The sequence below is a fragment of the Myxocyprinus asiaticus genome, chromosome 1 (assembly GCF_019703515.2).
Source record: "Myxocyprinus asiaticus isolate MX2 ecotype Aquarium Trade chromosome 1, UBuf_Myxa_2, whole genome shotgun sequence".
NCBI classification, from domain to species: domain Eukaryota; kingdom Metazoa; phylum Chordata; class Actinopteri; order Cypriniformes; family Catostomidae; genus Myxocyprinus; species Myxocyprinus asiaticus.
In genome coordinates, this window is record NC_059344.1 from 48,312,626 (window position 1) to 48,333,522 (window position 20,897).

The 20,897-nt window shown below is 37.3% G+C and overlaps 1 protein-coding gene and 1 pseudogene across 1 annotated transcript; both read right to left on the minus strand.

Moving 5' to 3' along the window:
- Positions 1-899: 899 nt before the first annotated feature.
- LOC127443522 (tumor susceptibility gene 101 protein-like) lies at positions 900-11,526 on the minus strand (annotated as a pseudogene).
- Positions 11,527-14,099: 2,573 nt separating this feature from the next.
- LOC127443565 (GTPase HRas-like) lies at positions 14,100-20,840 on the minus strand. The gene is made up of 6 exons (XM_051702248.1): positions 20,692-20,840; positions 18,772-18,905; positions 18,260-18,438; positions 16,424-16,583; positions 16,089-16,212; positions 14,100-15,865 (listed from the first exon to the last, which is right to left on the minus strand). Exons 2-5 carry the CDS (start codon positions 18,880-18,882, stop codon positions 16,093-16,095), a joined length of 570 nt encoding a protein of 189 aa, XP_051558208.1. The 5' UTR covers positions 18,883-18,905; positions 20,692-20,840; the 3' UTR covers positions 14,100-15,865; positions 16,089-16,092.
- Positions 20,841-20,897: the final 57 nt, after the last annotated feature.

Genomic DNA, 20,897 nt, shown 5'->3' on the forward strand with positions numbered 1-20,897 from the left:
TCTTCGGATGGACCTCACCCAAATGACCTGCCAGTTGAACTGTGATGCACCTCACTGATCTCTGCCTGTATCATCTTGGTCTATTGATGGACTACACTCTTGAAAGAAATACATAGTCTATCAATTGTCAACAAAAGCCTACATCAGCCAAATAACAAATGAAATGCATCTACGTGAACTTCTGCAGTTAATCCAGGATGGACGTTAAAGACATTTTCATTCATCTTACAGGTCTTATAAAATCTTGTTTAAACATTGGCCCTTAAACTTTGAATCAGAATCAGCTTTATTGCAAAGTATGCTTACACATACAAGGAATTTGTCTTGGTGACAGGAGCTTCCAGTGTACAATACAAAAACAGCAGCAAGACATAATAATAAAAAATAGTTATACACATACGTACATACACACACACACGTAATCTAATACAAATATGTTATGTACAATGCAAATTTTTTTTTTTTTTTTGTAATAAGTTAGTTTTCTCATTTTAAACCATGACTTGCACTACACATAAATAACTAATACTGGCATTATATTCATGCTGTTTAGCCAGAGGGGAACTGGATGTCTGCACCATGCTTTTGTTCTCTGTTCCCATATATCACAAATATGGGATCTTCTGGGAATCCATATTGGTCACTTCAGTCAAACCCTTGTGCCCTGGGTTTTGCCCAGAGTGTTCTCTTAAATTGAGGTCAACAGGCTGTCAGAGAGCAGGAAACATAACATTCACATACGGAGCAACTTCCAGCAGACCGACCATCAATGTTTCAGTTTGGTCTTATCAGCGCAATGGTAGTGACCTGACACCTTCACCAGGGTCCTCTGCCTCACACAAGGAAGCCAGTTAAAAAAAAAAAAAAAAAAAAAAAAAAAAAAACACACATTAAGGTGACACATTAAGCCCCATAATGGTATATGGATGCTTTTTTTATTAGCTTTTTGTCAAGTGTTTATAGGCCTGATCTGAGATACTTCATCAAATACATATTACAGTAAATCAAACATGACTTTTTGCCACCTTTGAGATAAGACATTACATAAGAGTAACTGTAATCTTTTCACTTCAAAAAAGGACATGAGAAGGTTATCAGTCAGTGCGGTGGCACTACAAGCAACTGAAAAAATGAAATACAACAAAAATTAACTTTAAGCAAGATATTACCATGAAATACACTAGAGCATAAGGCAAGGCAGAGAGGGTTGGGTTTAAAGGCACACAGGCTGTTATGAGGTTACTCATGAGGTTTGTGATTGAGGTTAGCAACTATGACAGGCCCATTAGCTCTAACATCTCTACCTGCTGACACATCACTGCCTAGAAGCAATGAGTGAATTAGATTTAACATCGCATCCAACCTCCACAAATCTCCTGTCCCCCAAACCCAAATCAAGAACAGCACTGGTTCCAGCTGCGGTGTTCTGTTTCTTTCTCCCGCGTGCAATAAAAGCTGATTAGAGTTGAAACAGTTGGCCGGTCCTAACCTCCTTCACATCTGCTGGATTAGAGGCTGAAGCCCATCATCTGTGAAATGACATTTCAGATGGCCGAACAGGGACAGTGCAAGGTGGAAAGTGTATATGTATGTCGTGTAAGAGGGCAAAAGGTAGAAGGGGGCAGAAGATACAATATGCAAGGTCGCACATCACAGGTAAATGGTTCACAAAGTACGTGATAAACATTTATCAGTCAAGTGGTAACAAGACTTGCAATTAAAGATATGAAGCACATGCACTTGTAATGATAGACACGGAAAAAAGTAATAAACAATATGCATTAATAAAAATGGGGACATTTTTCAGTAACTGCAAAAACATTTGCACTCAACCAGACAGAAATCAATACTAACGGCATTAGGGTAATGCACATATATAAATCTTGAGTGTACATAAAGGCTATAACATTTGTATCATTTCACATGTTATTATTCAGAAAAACAATTGGTGAAAGTTGGTGTTCAGAGATTTAATACGCATATGCTTTCGACTTTTCCTTCTCTCAACACCTCGACGACACACATCCCCAGTGGGCTCAATTGTAAAACTGTGGAATTTAGTGAGAGATTCAGAGGTCAAGTAAAGTACTATTCAGTGTTGGTCATTGCAGTCAAATGCGCAAAGGAAAATCAATTTGCAATATTCGAGTAGTGTTTTTATTGTCAACTAGCTGGTGCAGAACGATTACTCGATTACTTGTGCACATCCCAAATATAATATATAAACCCAAATATAAAAGTGCATATGCATATACTGTATATATAAAAAGAAATATATAAATAAAACTTGTGCCAATTTGTTAAGACAAGCAAGAAGCAATGGCCTTTGGCATAAGTGACATAAAACCTGGCGCGACACATTGATGCACCGTATTTAAATATATGAGAACATTAGAGATTTGAGAGTGTGTGAAGGTGGTTTACTCTTCTTCAACAATTATGAATCTTACATTTTAAAACAATCCTATAGCAAAGGAAAAAGATCTACTGATGTAGTCTTAAATATTTAGATAATTGGAAAACAAACCAGCCTCAATTTTAATTATCTTGTTTTCATTTCAGATATTTACTTCATAAATACCCACATACCTTCAAGACATACTGCGCAATAATTCGGTTATTCCCTGGTTTCACATCATTCATGATTCTAACGTAGTTACAGTTCATTTTAAATATAAATTTAGTGATGTAAACAATACTTGACATGTTTTGCAATAAAGAGTTTCATACTTTGTGGTTTTATATATCATATATATCGAACAGATATAAAATAGTTCAAGCTAAAGATATGCTTAATATTCTCAGCATTGTACATGATTTTTCAACCTGCTGTTTAATGTTCCTCTGCACATTTACTAAGTACATTCAAGCAAACTGAATGTTTATCAGCTGTAAATAAGAATAGTTATGTCAGGCAACACATTTATAAATTACTAGTAGAACTGCAAAAGTGTGTTATGTAGAGTGACTACATTTTGAACAATTTAATTCTGAGGTTAAAGATTGATTTACTACCTTAAAAGAAAAAGAAAGTGCTGATTTTAAGACAATTATAAATACAAGTACATATTTGGAGATTAAACAATATAAAAAAATAAGACTAACATTAAGGTAGTGCATATTAAATTCCCAAACCTCTTTCCCTTTACCTTATATATGAAAAAAAGACTATGAGAAGAATGAGGCACAATTTACAAAAGTGCAATGATTCCTTTTTAGAAGGCTATGCTAAATTCCTTAACTGAGCAAAAATGCCTATTGCAACTGTCTTTCTTGCAACTTTCCTTCCTTTGTTTTCCCTCCCTACAAAAGGTAAGAATCTTAAAAGGTCACTTCATATGTTTTTTAAGCACATAAAAAAAAAAAAAAAAGATATACTCAATGCACTGGTTGTCAATCACAGTAATGTTATGAATGTACACTGGCAGCCAAAAGATTGGAATGTTCAGATTTTGCTGTTTCGGGAGGAAATTGGTACTTTAATTCACCAAAGAGCAAAATCTGTACATTATTCCAAACTTTTGGCCGCCAGTGTAAACTTCAATCTCACTGTTTCACAGACATTTAAAATTTTGGTCCTGGTAATATTACATTTATAAACACTGTGATTTACTGTAGGTCACTGTCTGGAAAAAGAAGGTCCAAAGCCTACAGTACTTGGATGAATAAACTGCAGGGTCCTCACCATAAAGTACAAGTGGTATCACTGAAAGAGTGAGAAGTTATGTGAGCAGGTCAATACAGGTCACCAAGACCTGCTATTTTTCGGGCCTTCTGCATCAAGGCTCGTAACTGGAACTGTTTTCTGGAGAGAAGCCTCACATGCTGCAAACAACCACAAACACACAACAGAATCTTCACTCGTCATGTTCTGGTTTGTGTTTTACAGCTCGGCCAAGATGGCTGTGGACTCACCTTGAGAAAAATGTCCAAGTCAATTACATCTTTGCGTAATGTTTCTCCAAGGTAGAAGATAGTGTCTTCTATGGCATTTTCCTCAGCGTAGAGGTTCATAATCTGCTTATAAAGTGGAGCAGTGGGCACAATCACATCATCAATGTCATTGTCCTCGGACTTGTTCTCCATTTTCTCCAAGGCAACAGACAGCTCCCCGTCTTTCTGCCTAAGAAGCTCAATGTTTCTGTCCACATCAGCCTGCAATACAACAAAATTCTATTTAGTACAAGTTTCAGGCAGATACCTTCTTACCAAAGAGACAATACTAGATTGTAAACAGTAGGATACAAAAGTCTGAGACCACATTGAAAATCTGGTATTACTTTTACCATTTAAAAATGCAAAGTCTTGAGCTTTTGGTAAACAAGTTTTGATGAAGAAATATTTAGGCTTTTCCACCATTTCCAGGACACTAATCAAATGCAAGAATTTATGACATTGACCCTCCTTGCTTCCATTGAGACACATGAGATGCTCTTTGGAACATTCTCAAATCATGCTTGGATAACATGGATCAACATGATTTGCACAAACTTGAGTAGTCCATGCCAGCTCGAGTGTTTGCTCTCATTAATGCAAAGGGCAGACCAATCATAAAAAACAAATTATAAGAAATTATAAAACTAATTTAAACTTTTCACTCAAACTGTTATGCTGATAATATAATTTCATTTATATTAATAACTTATTAAATAATTGTACTAAAAAAATAATAATGCAAATTAGAATAATTTTCACTAGCGATCTCAAACTCTTGAACCCTACTGCAAACGAGTTAAAAGCATCAGTCACTATTAGCCGAGTTATCATCAAGGTAATGTATGAGAATGTTTCACCCATTTCAATTGTTATAGTACAACGTCAATTTAATTAATTTTTTTTAATCTTGTACCATCTCCAGGTCCAGTTTGGTCACCATCTCCTCCAGCTTCTGGTGACCTTTCTTCAGGTCCTCCTCTGTCCGTTTCAGTGCATCCAGCTCTGCCTGAGCTCGATCCATCTCTTCTTTCATCCTCCAGCGCAACTTATCACTGACCGCAGACACCAAAGACGCACGGATTGTGTCCTCTCCGATGGTACCGTAAGCGGTGGGACCTGAAACACAGAGATTAAGTCATATTGAATGCACTGTCAAAGCAAAACGGTTTTCTGGTATTTTTTTTAAAGCACAGTGCCTTTCTGAAATAAGTTTGTGCTTATTTTTGTGACTGCTACAAAATGTGTGATTGATTAGTCTCTTTTGATTCTTGATTTCTCAGATTTCACTGTGGATTTAAGTAACTAGCTCATGTAACATGCTTGCTTACCCACTGTATTGACAGGAGACACTGGAGCATAAACAGAGGTAGCTGTGGTAGTGGGGTATCCAGAATCTGCTGAAGGATAAGGGTAGCCCTGGAATCCACTGACAAAAAGAGGTAAATACATGGCCAAATCAAGTGCATAATGGAGACAAAGCAAACCACTAAATGGGTGATTGGTTACTTAGTGGTTAGACAAGTGGGAAGGAGGTAACCACAAACAAGTCACTTTCTTCAACCAAAGTCTAGACCAGAATTTTCCAACCCTCTTTCTGAAGTACAGCTCTCTGCGGCACAATAATTTCCGCTTCCCAATCGGTGGATGTTTTATAACTATCCAGTGAAAGTAGGGAATCTCAATGTAGCAGGCAAAACGTGTAAAGCGGTTGAAAAACATCCATCCCTACCACTTATTGGGAAATGCTCATTTTTGTACTGCAGAGACACAATTCTCCTCTTTCTGGACAGTACACATTTTGGATTTCTGTCATATCAAAACACACGGATTCAACTCATCAGCTCCATAGTTGAGACTCCATGTCGAAAGTCTTCTGTTTCGGGGTGGGGGGGGGTTCGGAGAACAGAGATGGGAAACACTGCTCTAGACTTCCATTTTGTTACTTTTTTCCTCAAACTTGCATACTTATGAAGGATGGTTATTTTACATGCTGACTGGTACACTGAAAAGCACTTACCCTGGATTGATAGAGTGACTTTGGCTAAATGGCAAGCCTGGTGTATTTGTCATATAAGCAGCTGGAAAAACATTGCATTATATAATTAATTAATAAGTATTCTAAATACCCATACAAATTATGTAAATCATAAAATGTCTTAACCAGCACATCAATTATATTGTGTTACACTAAAATGGTTTGATATAGGTTTAAATGCACTCTTGGGCGGGCCAGCTGCTGGAAATGCTGGGTAAGATGTCTGAGTGGTGGGCCGTGAGAAGACGGGTGGTTCCTTTCCAAACACCACAATCAGTCCAAGCAAATCTGACTGGGGCTAAAGGAGTAGGAAGACAGCAAACAACATAAATGCATGCATGTAAAACAATGTGCTCTAAAAACAATTTTGTGGAAGTTCATGCCATTTTAAATTAAAAATAAATTTGGGACATGATGAATGAGTGGACACAAAGAAAAATAACAAGACACTCACAGGTTTCCATTCATGCAGGTAAGGGAGGTAGACCTTTCCATTAGCATCAACGTGTTTCCCTGTTTTGATCATCATGGAACTTGTGGGTTTGACAAAACAGATGGGAGGATTGAAGGGATAGGTGTCGAGAAGCCACAGGCAGATGGGAATGTTATACACATTTCCTATAGATAAGGAAAATATTAAATCGGGAAAAGCATCCAACCTGAGGAAGCTAATGATCTGGATACTCTTAAACATGTCTTGGTTGTAACAGATTGTTTGTTTTGACGTTTATTGCCATACCATCAAAGGCTATTTCATGTCAATAAATAGAGCAAAAGTAGATAAAATACATAAAACCATAATAGAAAAAAAGTTATTCTATATAAGATTCTTTAACTGTATTTGTGATAATTCTAAAAGTTTTCCTGTAGACATAATTCAGAAAATTGTCTGAAATAAAACTGATGTCTAATTATATTAAAAGCAGAACAGTCCAAAAGAATATGTTACACAGTCAAAGTGATGGTACAATTGACTGTAACAGTCACTGTGTAGTATGGGTTTTGTGTTTTAGCAACTCTACTACAGAAATACAACTGAGATTTTGAAAAGTTTATGAAAAGTATCTGAACAATGAGACAATCAGTTGTAATGAGAGTCTGAGGAGTGGGTAAAAATTATTTGAAGGCTTTGCTCTCTATACCTCGGTGACTTACTGGCACTGTTCCTGCAAGACTCAGCAGCTCTTTGGTGAAGCCATCATTGAACACTGAAATAAAAAAAGCTAAATAAGTATATATACACTTGAAGTCAGAAGTTTACATACACCTTCGCCAAATACATTTAAACTCAGTTTTTCACAATTCCTGATATTTACTCGTAGAAATCATTCCCTGTCTGAGGTCAGTAAGAATAACTACTTTATTTAAAAAATGTGAAATGTCAGAATAATAGTAGAGAGAATTATTTATTTCAGCTTTTATATCATTCGTCACATTCCAAGTGGTCAGAAGTTTACATAAACTTTGTTAGTATTTGGTAGTATTGCCTTAAATTATTTAACTTGGGTCAAACATTTTGGGCAGCCTTCCACAAGCTTCTCACAATAAGCTGCTGGAATTTTGGCCCATTCCTCCAGACAGAACTGGTGTAACTGAGTCAGGTTTGTAGGCATCCTTGCTTGCACATGCTTTTCAGTTCTGCCCACAAATGTTCTATCGGATTGAGGTCAGGGCTTTGTGATGGTCACTCCAATACCTTGACTTTGTTGTCCTTAAGCCATTTTGCCACAACTATGGAGGTATGCTTGGGGTCACTGTCCATTTGGAAGACCCATTTGCAACAGAGCTTTAACTTCCTGGCTGATGTCTTGAGATGCTGCTTCAATATATCCACATACATTTTCCTTCCTCATGATGCCATCTAATTTGTGAAATGCACCAGTCCCTCCTGCAGCAAAGCACCCCCACAGCATGATGCTGCCACCCCCATGCTTCATGGTTGGAATGGTGTTCTTCGGCTTGTAAGCCTCAACCTTTTTCCTCCAAACATAACAATGGTCATTATGGCCAAACAGTCCAATTTTTGCTTCATTAGACCAGAGGACATTTCTCCAAAAAGTAAGATCTTTGTCCCCATGTGCACTTGCAAACTGTAGTCTGGCTTTTTTTATGGTGGTTTTGGAGCAGTGGCTTCTTCCTTGCCGAGCAGCCTTTCAGGTTATGTTGATATAGGACTCGTTTTATTGTGGATATACACTACATTATTCCAAACTTTTGGACGCCAAAGATTTTGCTCTTATTGAAAGAAAATAGTACTTTTAGTCACCAAAGTGGCATTCAACTGATCATAATGTATAGTCAGGACATTAATAACGTGAAAATGACTTACAATTTGAAAAACATTTTCAGAACTTCTTAAACTACTTCAAAGTGCTCTCATCAAAAAATCCTCCACATGCAGCAATGAGAGCTTTGCAGATCCTTGGCATTCTAGCTATCAGTTTGTCCAGGTACTCAGGTGACATTTCACCCCACGCTTCCTGTAGCACTTGCCATAGATGTGGTTGTCTTGTCGGGCACTTCTCACACACCTTACAGTCTAGCTGATCCCACAAAAGCTCAATGGAGTTAAGATCCTTAACGCTCTTTTCCAATTATCTGTTGTCCAATGTCTGTGTTTCTTTGCCCACTCTAACCTTTACTTTATGTTTTTCTGTTTCACAAGTGGCTTTTTCTTTCCAATTCTTCCCATAAGGCCTGCACCCCTGAGTCTTCTCTTTACTGTTGTACATGAAACTGATGTTGAGCGGGTAGAATTCAATGAAGCTGTCAGCTGAGGACATGTGAGGCGTCTATTTCTCAAACTAGACACTCTGATGTACTGATCCTCTTGTTTAGTTGTACATCTGGCCTTCCACATCTCTTTCTGTCCTTGTTAGAACCAGTTGTCCTTTGTCTTTGAAGATTGTAGTGTACACCTTTGTATAAAATCTTCAGTTTTTGGGCAATTTCAAGCATTGTATAGCCTTCATTCCTCAAAACAATGATTGACTGACAAGTTTCTAGAGAAAGTGGTTTCTTTTTTACCATTTTTGACCTAACATTGACCTTAAGACATGCCAGTCTATTGCATTCTGTGGCAACTCAAAAACAAACACAGACAATGTTAAGCTTCATTTAACGAACCAAACAGCTTTCAGCTGTGTTTGATATAATGGCAAGAGATTTTCCAGTACCAAATTAGCATGATTACTCAAGGATAAGGTGTTGGAGTGATGGCTGCTGGAAATGGGGCCTGTCTAGATTTGATCAAAAATGTCTTAGTGCTGTTTTTTTTCCCCATCACTAATGTCCGGAGTATACTTTGCGATCAACTGAATGCCACTTTGGTGAATTAAAATACCAATTTCCTTCCGAAACAGCAAAATCTGTACATTATTCCAAACTTTTGGCCGCCAGTGTAGATACTTGTCTGCTGGTTCCCTCCAGCATCTTCACAAGGTCCTTTGCTGTTGTTCTGGATGAACCAGATTGTGGAAGTCCCAAAAAAATTAAGGTCTTGGCTGATTTCTTTTGATTTTCCCATGATGTCAAGCAAAGAGGCACCGAGTTTGAAGGTAGGCCTTAAAATACATCCACAGGTACACCTCCAATTCAGTACACCTCCTATCAGAAGCTAATTGTCTAAAGGCTTGACATCATTTTCTGGAATTTTCCAAGCTGCTTAAAGGCACAGTTAAGTAAGTGTATGTAAACTTCTGAGCCACTGGAATTGTGACAGTCAATTAAAAGTGAAACAATCTGTCTGTAAACAATTGTTGGAAAAATTATTTGTGTCATGCACAAAGTAGATGTCCTAAACGATTTGCCAAAACTATAGTTTGCTAATATGAAATGTGGAGTGGTTAAAAAATGAGTTTTAATTACTTAAACCTAAGTGTATGTAAACTGACTTCAACTGTATATACACCAATCAGCCACAACATTAAAACCACCTGCCTAATATTGTGTAGGTCCCCCTCTTGCTGCCAAAACTGTGCCAACCTGCCTGTCAGAATAGTATTCAGAGATGATATCTCACCACAAATGTCCAGAGCGGTTTTCTGAGTTACTGTAGATTTTGTCAGTTTGAACCAGTCTGGCCATTCTCTGTTGACCTCTCTCATTAATAAGGCATTTCCGTCCACAGAACTGCCGCTCACTGGATGTTTTTTGTTTTTAGCACCATTCTGAGTAAATTCTAGTGATGCAGGTGCCGTCTGGCACCAACAATCATCCATGCGATTATCTAATCAGCCAGAATGGGGGAAACAATTTGATCTCAGTGATTTGGACCATGGTGTGATTGTTGGTGCCAGATGGGCTGATTTGAGTATTTCTGTAACTGCTGATCTCCTGGGATTTTCATGCACAACAGTCTCTAGGATTTACTCCGAATGGTGCCAAAAACAAAAAAACATCACGTGAGCGGCAGTTCTGCGGATGGAAACGCCTTGTTGATGAGAGAGGTCAACAGAGAATGGCCAGACTGGTTCGAACTGACAAAGTCTTCGGTAACTCAGATAACCACTCTGTACAAGTGTGGTGAGAAGAATAACATCAGAATGCTATTCTGAGATGCAGGTTGGCATTGTTTTGGCGGCACGAGGAGGACCTGCACAATATTAGGCAGGTGGTTTTAATGTTGTTGCTGTATACACACACACACACAGTATAGCCAATAATGTATTGAAACACTTACGTCAGACCTAAAATTATTCTTACTGCATAGAAAATTTAGCATATCAAATGGCATTTGCAAACAAATTATGCTTCTTATCTCATTAGTCACTTCATTTTTCTAAGCCATTTTTGCAATTACAGTTATTTTTAGTGGATGTATGAAGTATGGTCAAACTTGAGGTGAAAACTAGAAAGAGTCCAAATAGTTTTCTTCATCTTATTATTGAACAAGACATCTACTGATTTAAAACCTAACAAATTTTTAGAAAATGTTTCGCTTGAAAGGCGTGGTTGTGCAATCTTTATTTAAAACGAATGACACTTAGATTGGCACGTTAGGGGAGCCATCCTGTACAACCTAATACAAACAAACGTTCAATTTCCGTAAAGAAAACTTTTCTGGAAAACCAAAAACATACCTTAAAGCTCTGCTGTGGGAACGTTCTGGAAACCAAAACTTAACGTTCCCAAAACCAAATTTTTTTAGTTTGGTAGCTAATTAAATTGCTTAATATCCAAGTAACTATTTTAATAACTTGAAATCTTACCGTAGTTGTCGATCACAGGTTTAAGATCTTTGTACTGAGACGTCACGTTGTTATGTCGCGTACGGTCAGATCCCTGTATTTATACATCTGTACAAAGAAAATACATGATTACCCATAAAGTGACAGATATGCTTTGTAAACAGGTTCTTTGGAATGCAGGTGTTACATACCTTAGACAGCATTTTCCGTAGAGCGTTTTCGTTTAAAGACGCCATTTAAAATTATGAATTAATGTTGTATTTTTAAATGTCCAGTTAAATTATTTAGAAGTTGTTTTAGTTTATGTAAACTCGTAAAGATCAAACCTTCGCATCTCTGGAATCACATTCACGGCTGGAAAGCTCTAGGTCATTTTCGGTCAGATGACTGATGACGCAGTAGTCAGAAGTTTGACGTGAACGCCCTGGAGGTCATTGTCAATTTGTTTCATTCTTGCAAACTTTTACATTCACAAACAGAATTTCCATAAAAAAAGTAAATATTCCAGATTTGCAGAATACTTGATAGAAGTACACTACTTAAATATGAAGAGAGCTATTAATGGTTTTGTATGTATATACACACACACTGGTCATATAATTAGAATATCATCAAAAAGTTGATTTCACCAATTCCATTCAAAAAGTGAAACTTGTATATTATATTCATTCATTACACACAGACTGATATATTTCAAATGTTTTTCTTTTAATTTTGATTATAACTGACAGCTAAGGAAAATCCCAAATTCAGTATCTCAGAAAATTAGAATATTACTTAAGACCAATACAAAGAAAGGATTTTTAGAAATCTTGGCCAACTGAAAAGTATGAACATGTACAGCACTCAATACTTAGTTGGGGCTCCTTTTGCCCGAATTACTGCAGCAATGCGGCGTGGCATGGAGTCAACCAGTCTGTGGCACTGCTCAGGTGTTATGAGAGCCCAGGTTGCTCTGATAGTTGCCTTCAGCTCTTCTGCATTGTTGGGTCTGGCATATCGCATCTTCCTCTTCACAATACCCCATAGATTTTCTATGGGGTTAAGGTCAGGCGAGTTTGCTGGCCAATTAAGAACAGGGATACCATGGTCCTTAAATCAGATACTGGTTGCTTTGGCACTGTGTGCAGGTGCCAAGTCCTGTTGGAAAATGAAATCTGCATCTCCATAAAGTTGGTCAGCAGCAGGAAGCATGAAGTGCTCTAAAACTTCCTGGTATACGGCTGCGTTGACCTTGGACCTCAGAAAACACAGTGGACCAACACCAGCAGATGACATGGCACCCCAAACCATCACTGACTGTGGAAACTTTACACTGGACCTCAAGCAATGTGGATTGTGTGCCTCTCCTCTCTTCCTCCAGACATAACTTTGGACCACTCAGCAGCAGTCCAGTCCTTTTTGTCTTTAGCCCAGGCGAGACGCTTCTGACGCTGTCTGTTGTTCAAGAGTGGCTTGACAAGGAATGTGACAGCTGAAACCCATGTCTTGCATACGTCTGTGCGTAGTGGTTCTTGAAGCACTGACTCCAGCTGCAGTCCACTCTTTGTGAATCTCCCCCACATTTTTGAATGGGTTTTGTTTCACAATCCTCTCCAGAGTGCAGTTATCCCTATTGCTTGTACACTTTTTTTTCTACCACATCTTTTCCTTCCCTTCGCCTCTCTATTAATGTGCTTGGACACAGAGCTCTGTGAACAGCCAGCCTCTTTTGCAATGACCTTTTGTGTCTTGCCCTCCTTGTGCAACATGTCAATGGTCATCTTTTGGACAACTGTCAAGTCAGCAGTCTTCCCCATGATTGTGTAGCGTACAGAACTAGACTGAGAGACCATTTAAAGGCCTTTGCAGGTGTTTTGAGTTAATTAGCTGATTAGAGTGTGGCACCAGGTGTCTTCAATATTGAACCTTTTCACAATATTCTAATTTTCTGAGATACTGAATTTGGGATTTTCCTTAGTTGTCAGTTATAATCATCAAAATTAAAAGAAATAAACATTTGAAATATATCAGTCTGTGTGTAATGAATGAATATAATATACAAGTTTCACTTTTTGAATGGAATTAGTGGAATAAATCAACTTTTTGATGATATTCTAATTATATGACCAGCACCTGTATATATACTTTCTTATATGCTATGATATCTTTCCTGACCTATGACTTATAAAAGTGTGATATTTTTGATTATTTTTATTTGTATGTTATTTTTATTTATTGTTTTAATGTGAGTTTGTGAACGTTAACTGCTCAATCTGTGCACTTTTGTACGTTTTATTGTACATTTATATTGTTATAATTGTCTTATAATTTAAATAATTGTCTATATATATATATATATATATATATATATATAAAATCAGTATTGTCTTCACATATACTGTACACTATAGACACAAAATATTTGAAGGAAGCAATTAATTGCTGCAAAGATATGCCAGTGCCTGTTTAATACCAAACTAAACACAGCGTTTGCAACTATCCACTGTTATTTCTCTGCAGGAACATTACCACAAGAAATCTCAATATGGATTTTGTAAAAACATGTAATATTTGTTGATAATCTTATATGATGTGTGTCAGTGTTATGAGAAATGGTCATTAAACAACTTGGACAGGCAATATTAATGGAAAACAATTATCATTAAGTGACATAAATCACACTCTGATAAATCCACATTATTCTGTGGCTACTTCGGAGCTCAGATTGCAGAGAAACCCCATCAAAATGTCTGGCCACCCAAGGCATACAGAAAGAAACTTCTGGAGGTCATATCCATAGAGAACCATATTCGCCCACAAATGTCCTTTAAGATAATCAATAGACTGTCAGGGAATAAAAAAACTTCACAGTCATCCTTATCAAGAAAAATCTTCAATTCAGTGCAGACTTAGAAATATGGTGGAATATTAAATCAGGATGAATACTGACTCACATATTCAAGGTAAGGTTTCATACTATATTGTGATTACAGCCATGATGAATGAATGCAGAGACCAACCATCATCTAAATTTTAGCCAGAAAGAGAAGACACCCACAGGTAGTCAAAGACATGTTTTAAGTTTGTCTGATTCACATGAATAATTAGAAGGTCTATGTTGGGATTTAATATCTACAACTCTCCGATTTTTAGCAGTCACAAAAGAAAAAGTCCAGACTGTTGTTCCTCACTGCAATGACACCACATGTGCTGGTGAACATAGCACATATGCTTACGTGACTATAGACAGAATGTTTTTTTATATGAATATTTACAGTAATGGTTTAATGCAAGTAATAGGGTGTCTGATAGAGGTATGGAGATATAACCCCCCCATATCATCATTTGAATTTCATGTATTTAACAAGAAGGAATCACCACTGAAAGGCATAAGAGAAAGAATGCAATTGACAAAATTATACTGGACATGTAATGTTTAAAAGTTTCAAACTTATGTCCTGAGCATTGAAAACTCACAGTGGTAGGCAAGAACATTGCCGAAATCATTTCAGTCAAAGCTTTTAAGGATATAGTTGGTTTGCGCTAGTTTTCCAATAAATAGTGTTTTTCTTCAATGGTGCACTCAGTAATTTTGTTTATGTCATCTCAGACATACACTGACACCATGGGGCATGGATACATCGTCATTTAAACATAATAGTTTTCAGTTACTGATACATTTATAGAAATTCAGTATTTACAGTCATCCATGATTAATTTATCCCAAGAGTGAAAGTATCCAATAACAGGGCAATTAGTGATTAAGCATGTAGTATTCGGCTGGTCATGTGATTCTGGCATGGCAGCCCCCATGATTATGGGACCCTCTCAATGTAGAACAATACAGCATTTATAAGGTTCCTGATATGACTGTAGTCTTCATCTCACATGAGTGATCATGATTTTATATATTTACGTTTCAAAATTACTATTCACTTCTTTACAATTAAAACTTTTTTAATGAGCGTACCTTTAGTAAGACCTTCATTAATCTGTCGTTGATTCAGTTATATGCAAACTGTGCACTTGTCCAGTAGAGTCATTTAAAATCATCACATCTGGATATTTAATCAAGCCATAATTCAAAGACACTTTAGGGCCATTCAAAACCAAAGGCTAACAAAGTGTAAAGGCGAGTGTGTCCTCCACTTTAAAACATTATCCTATATGTGCAAATCAAAGACTTATCAGAGGTGTACCTTTAAATCAACATCACAATCTATTGCACCATTATCTGTGATAAACACACTGCATTTTAAAATATGTCCTCTTTGCAAGAGAACAACATTAACTATGTACAATTTATTAGGTTAGACTTCCTTTAAGCACATGGCAATACATTTTTTTCTCCTAATTGATGCAGCAATTCTCCTCTCCATATGCTAATTTTAGGTCTTTTTCCTAACATCCACAGCAATTTGAGAGGTTATTTTCTGAGCTATCACTTCCAGTTACGAGGAGATAGTTTGTTTAATGATAATATATTTGTGGCATCTTTTCATCCAGTCCTAGCCAATCCAGTGTTCAGACCATTAAAATGAGGTACAACTTCTTTCATCCCCAATGAAGGAGAGAGACAGGGACATCCCTAAGAAGACCGCAGGGGTGCCAGAATAAAGATTTCCCTTTTACACAGTCTGCTCTAACATCCAGCATCTGTGAAGGTGTTGCAGCTTTTGTGGTCTGGCAGGCACTGCTTTAATAGCCATGTGATGCACATTCACTGCAAGAGAAGGAGGGAATTGAGGATATGTGTTATGATTATAAACATGAGTGGCAGTACACAATAGCCTAATCTGTTACTCATCTGACGCATCACTTATGCGTGAATACTTGTACGTTTAAGCTGTTGTAAATCATATTTAGCAAAATGCTAGGTTGCATGGTTAGAATCATAAGCAAAATGAAATTAAATGTTCACCAGTTTACAGAACAATGGTATTTACCAGATCATGACACCACACAGCGACAACTCATACAGTCTTGACCGTTGTCATCTGGCGGGTTCAGTTTCCTCAACTTGTGCTGCCTGATCTCACGGACAAGTGTATAGAAGGCATCTTCCACTCCCTAATCAGAAACATGTACACAGATCATTAGGGCTTCTCTTCTAATATAATGCCTGTTTGACATAGCTTCTGCTCAAATTTACTTTCAATCATGGTATGAAATGAAACTTCACACTTACTAATAGACTGTTTTAATAGTTTTAAAAGAAAATTGGTTAGACAATATAATATTTTTTTTTTTTTATCATGGAACAGATGAAAGTGTTTCAGACCTGTCTTGTCTTGGCTGAGGTTTCAATGTAGGGAATACCATAGCTACGGGCCAGTTCCTGGGCTTGCCTCGTGTCCACAGTGCGTGTTGGCAGGTCACATTTATTGCCCACAAGCACCATAGGCACATCATCAGAGTCTTTGACCCTCTTAATCTGTTCCCTTTTGAAAGTATTGCAAACAAAATAACGGCTGCAAATATTGATCATTTCATTACAGTAAATAAGAAACAAAGAAAAGTATTCTTTTGGACCTTATTCACATTAGCTATATGTCCGATTTTTGACGGGGACAAAAATCAGACATAAAATATATTAATATTGAGGGATTGACTTACAGTCTCTTCAATGGGTTGTCCTGTTCTTTAAACTGATTTTGATCATTCCACAGACAAAACTTTAAAAAAGCTTTTACAAAAAAAAAATCAATAGACAAGAAACTCCAGAAAGCACAAACTGAAAACAGTGCATGCCACTGAAGAGACTGTGGGCTCTATTTTCATGACCTCGTTAGGTGCAATGACCATATATGTCATCTTATCCAGTTTTCATGAGAACGCTAATTCGAAGCGCATCATGCCAGCGCAAAGTGCAAGTGGTCGTGGGAGTGTTTGCTATCTGTGGGTGTATCTGCACAGACTGTGTGTGTATTGTGTGTTGATGAAGTGGCCCAAACCGCAATTTGTTATTTTCCTGAGAAACAGGTCATTGAGCTAAGATGTTTCAGAACAACATCTAAAATCTAAAAATCAGTTCCTGCATTTGCAGTTTGGAGATTTCACCAGCAGGTGGGAATAAAGTCCATGTCCAAACTCTGAAAATATAGTGGAACATCAAATAATGTCCCTGACTATTGCTGTTGTAGCCGTTTTATGAAACAAATCTTTGAAATTTGTGTTAGACTTTCTAGAGGTCATGGTTTATTTTTTCAATTATTATTATTATTACTACTATGTTTAGGCTATATTTACAATTGTATTAATGATCTAATTTATATTAATATTTTTCCACCTGTTGTTTTAGTGTATTTTTAAGTCACTGTAAAAGGGGCCAATGGAAGGAGTTGAAGGTAACATGTTTGGATTTGGGAAGGTGGTTATATAGGATTTTTTTGACCACTTCATTATTTTTATTATATTTTCATTTAGTTTGAAGTGTCATTTGAATTTAGAAATATTTTTGGTTTGTTTTTTCATGTTTCAATAAATTAATTTGAAATTTTAAAGCAAATCACTGTTAATACTAGCCATGATTTGTGTCAGTAGATCTAAAGTACTATTAATAATACTTACATTCTCTATAATTTAATGGAGCCTAAATACTTGTGAGAATCACATTTTCTATGCATATAAAAGGAGCGTGTCACTATCACAGAGATATGCCTGACATTCAACAAGGATGCAATTAATGCACAAAATAACTTAAGTCCATATTTTAATTCTTCTAATTGCATACAGCCCATTTACACTACCAACTTCTTATGAATGTGCTGTTTTTATTTATATCGCTGGTGCTTGATAGGGAATGGACTATATAATAGGAAGCAGACGGTGCAATAACTGGAGAAGTACCTCCGAATTAAATTGCACTTGACCCAGCCCATCAGTGCATTACACCCGGAATTTCGCCAAACCCAATTGTGACTGCACGAAAATACCAAAACTTCATGGCCATGCCCACTGACTTTACGCATATGACGTATCGAATAACGCTGCGCTTGGCGCTCTTAAAATAGGGCCCAATAAGTTTAATCCTCACGGACATGTTTTCATTCCAGTTAAAAAATCAAATATGCCGCTACTATGAAGAAGGTCTATACTTTAGTTCTTATTATCTAACCGGTACTGATGAATGTCCTCAAAAGACTTGGAATTGTTGATGGCAAAGACACAGAGAAAGCCTTCTCCGGTCCTCATGTACTGGTCTCTCATTGCACTGTACTCTTCCTGACCTGCAGTATCCAGGATATCCAACAAACATGTCTCTCCATCAATCACCACCTGCTTCCTGTATGAGTCCTGTGAGCAAGAACAGTGTGTAAAGTCATATCCAGTGTAAGATATTGTGCACCCTGTTTCTGCACAATGGATCTTAAAATATAGAGTGAAATATATAATGTTATTGATGAAAGAAAAATAAGGCCTATTCAATCACAGTACCCTCATTTTACCCTCAATGATCAAATTTTGATATTTCTCCTGCTAGCCCATCTGTACTCAATCATATCACCTGCTCATGGCAAGCAATTTGGAACTACAGGAAAGCACAAGCTGCACTGAGGTTGATAAAACGATTCAAGGTGAGATGGAGGTGTGATAAGTAGATGACAGGAGAAGACAGATTTGGCTTACCTCAATGGTTGGGTCATATTCATCAACAAAATGGTTCTGGATGAGCTGGATGGTCAGAGCACTCTTGCCCACGCCACCTGCACCTACCACCACTAACTTATATTCCGTCATTCTCACTGCTGCAGTGTCAGAAGCTGCAGGAAAGCAAGAGGGAACAAGGAAACTGGTGAAAATAAAGAACTGGGAAAATTGTGAATGAATCAAAGTCTTGCCAGACAAATTAAAATGAGCTGACAAGGAAACAAAACTGAAAAAGAGATTATACTGTACAATTAGGATATAAAAAAAGGTGTGTGAGTCAACATCAATTTAAAGTAAACACTTGATTGTTTGCTGCAACCAACGCTTCCTGGATTGAAGCACTCACCTTGTCTACAGTATTATTTAAGACAGATGAAAATACCTTTGTGTAGTGATATACACTGGACAGCACGAAAAGCTATTTTGGGCTGGCAGGTGAAACTTGTCTACATAACAGGAGTTTCCCTGTCAAATCCTGACAGTGATCTATTTGTGTTACAATAGTTTTATTGTTTGATGTGGTGCCAGAAGAATCCCTTTCACTCACAACCTGTGGGATTCCATTCCTTCCAAACATAATCTGAAATTCTGACAACCACGACATATTCAATAACATATGGATTCTCCATAGAAGATGCACTTCAAAGAACCTACATTTAAAAGCTAATGTTGTACTTGAATTAACTTCTAGAGCTTCATCCACTTTAGACTCTTAATATTAATCTGAATGTGCTTTCTAAATTGTGTATTTTTGCTTACATATGGAGCAGATCATTTATTAACAATATTTAAAACTTAACCAGATATGCGCCCAATAAAGGTAGTTTAGTAGATTAAAATCGATTATGGGTTTTCTTAATCTTTATGCACTGTTAAAAAGCATAAAGTCAAGCCGTCAGGTTCAGCTGTGCTGTCTCACTGGACACTGCATCAAGTATTCCATTTGAAAATCTATTTTTAGCAACTCCACCTGTCATGTAGCCTTTACCTGTGAAAATCAAATATTTTTTTCCCTGTGAAATACATTTCTAATTTTGTCTTGAAGGTTCATGAGGATACAACTTTTACCGTTTTTAAGCATTGCTTTTGGTGTTTGAATCATGGACAAGAATGACAGGCTACATCTTCTAATTACTGGGCAGAGTCAAAAGTGTTTCCAGCAGTGCACAATGAGATTTCAGCCCATTAGGTCAGGCGATCATCGCTGATTAACACCAGAACACATTGTACCTGGTAGGGTGTCACCCTTTACGAGTCTGCTTTCAAAACATCTCGCAAGGGTTAGGATCAACTGTGTTTTATAAAGGGGATGTTAGTTATTTACTGTAAACCCATAATCATAAACAATACTGTTTCTTTCCTCTCAATACAAATATAACAGACAGCAAAATCATTTTCATTTGTCCTATTATTGCTGGAATACAATGACATCACCTTTATTGATTTCTCAGACGGTGGGCTTGGCAAACAACGTGGTCATTTAGGTATGATCTCTGCTGGCCTTACAGTACAATGGCAAGCAATTACAAGTTTAAACACAGACCCATCAGGGTATAAAACTGGTAACAGAGTACACCGTTCTATAAATGCTCATAATTCCTCATGCGTCGAACATTATATCCAAGCATCAGCAAACCACTGTTTGTATAGCGAGGGCTATTTGATACTTTTCACGGCTCGCTACAATGTAACAAACTATATCAGATGAATGGAATTCGGGCGCGCGCAGTGATTTGACGCATTTGTTTCGTTTCCCATGTTTCACGTTAGTCGTAGTTTTCCGGTTTCGAGATGGTGGTTAAATGATTAATGTTTTGCAGTAATAACAGCAATAACTGAATGTTCCTGATGTCGTTCCCGTAAGATATCCGTCATATGGAACGCGGCTGGACTACTTACAAAACACACGGGGTTGTTCACTCGTCTCGACGACAGGACACCGAACACGAGTCAATAATATGTCGACATCCTCCCCGCTGCTCCTCTCACAGCACTGCTAAAAACTGTTTTTCGTAATAAAACAGTGCGTCGATTTCCCTTTTTCTCGCGCGCCACAGATTCACTGAAGCAGATGCAACCAACGCAAACATTGAACAACGAGCTGC

Bases quoted from the DNA above. Each gene is read 5' to 3' on its own strand.
- LOC127443565 (XM_051702248.1), bottom strand. From the start codon at position 18,882: ATGACGGAATATAAGTTAGTGGTGGTAGGTGCAGGTGGCGTGGGCAAG. The intron at 16,584-18,259 runs GTTAGATAATAA...TACTTTCAAAAG, and splicing joins GAGGACATTCATCAGTACCG to GGAACAGATTAAGAGGGTCA. The intron at 16,213-16,423 runs GTCTGAAACACT...GTTTCTGATTAG, and splicing joins CCTCAGCCAAGACAAGACAG to GGAGTGGAAGATGCCTTCTA.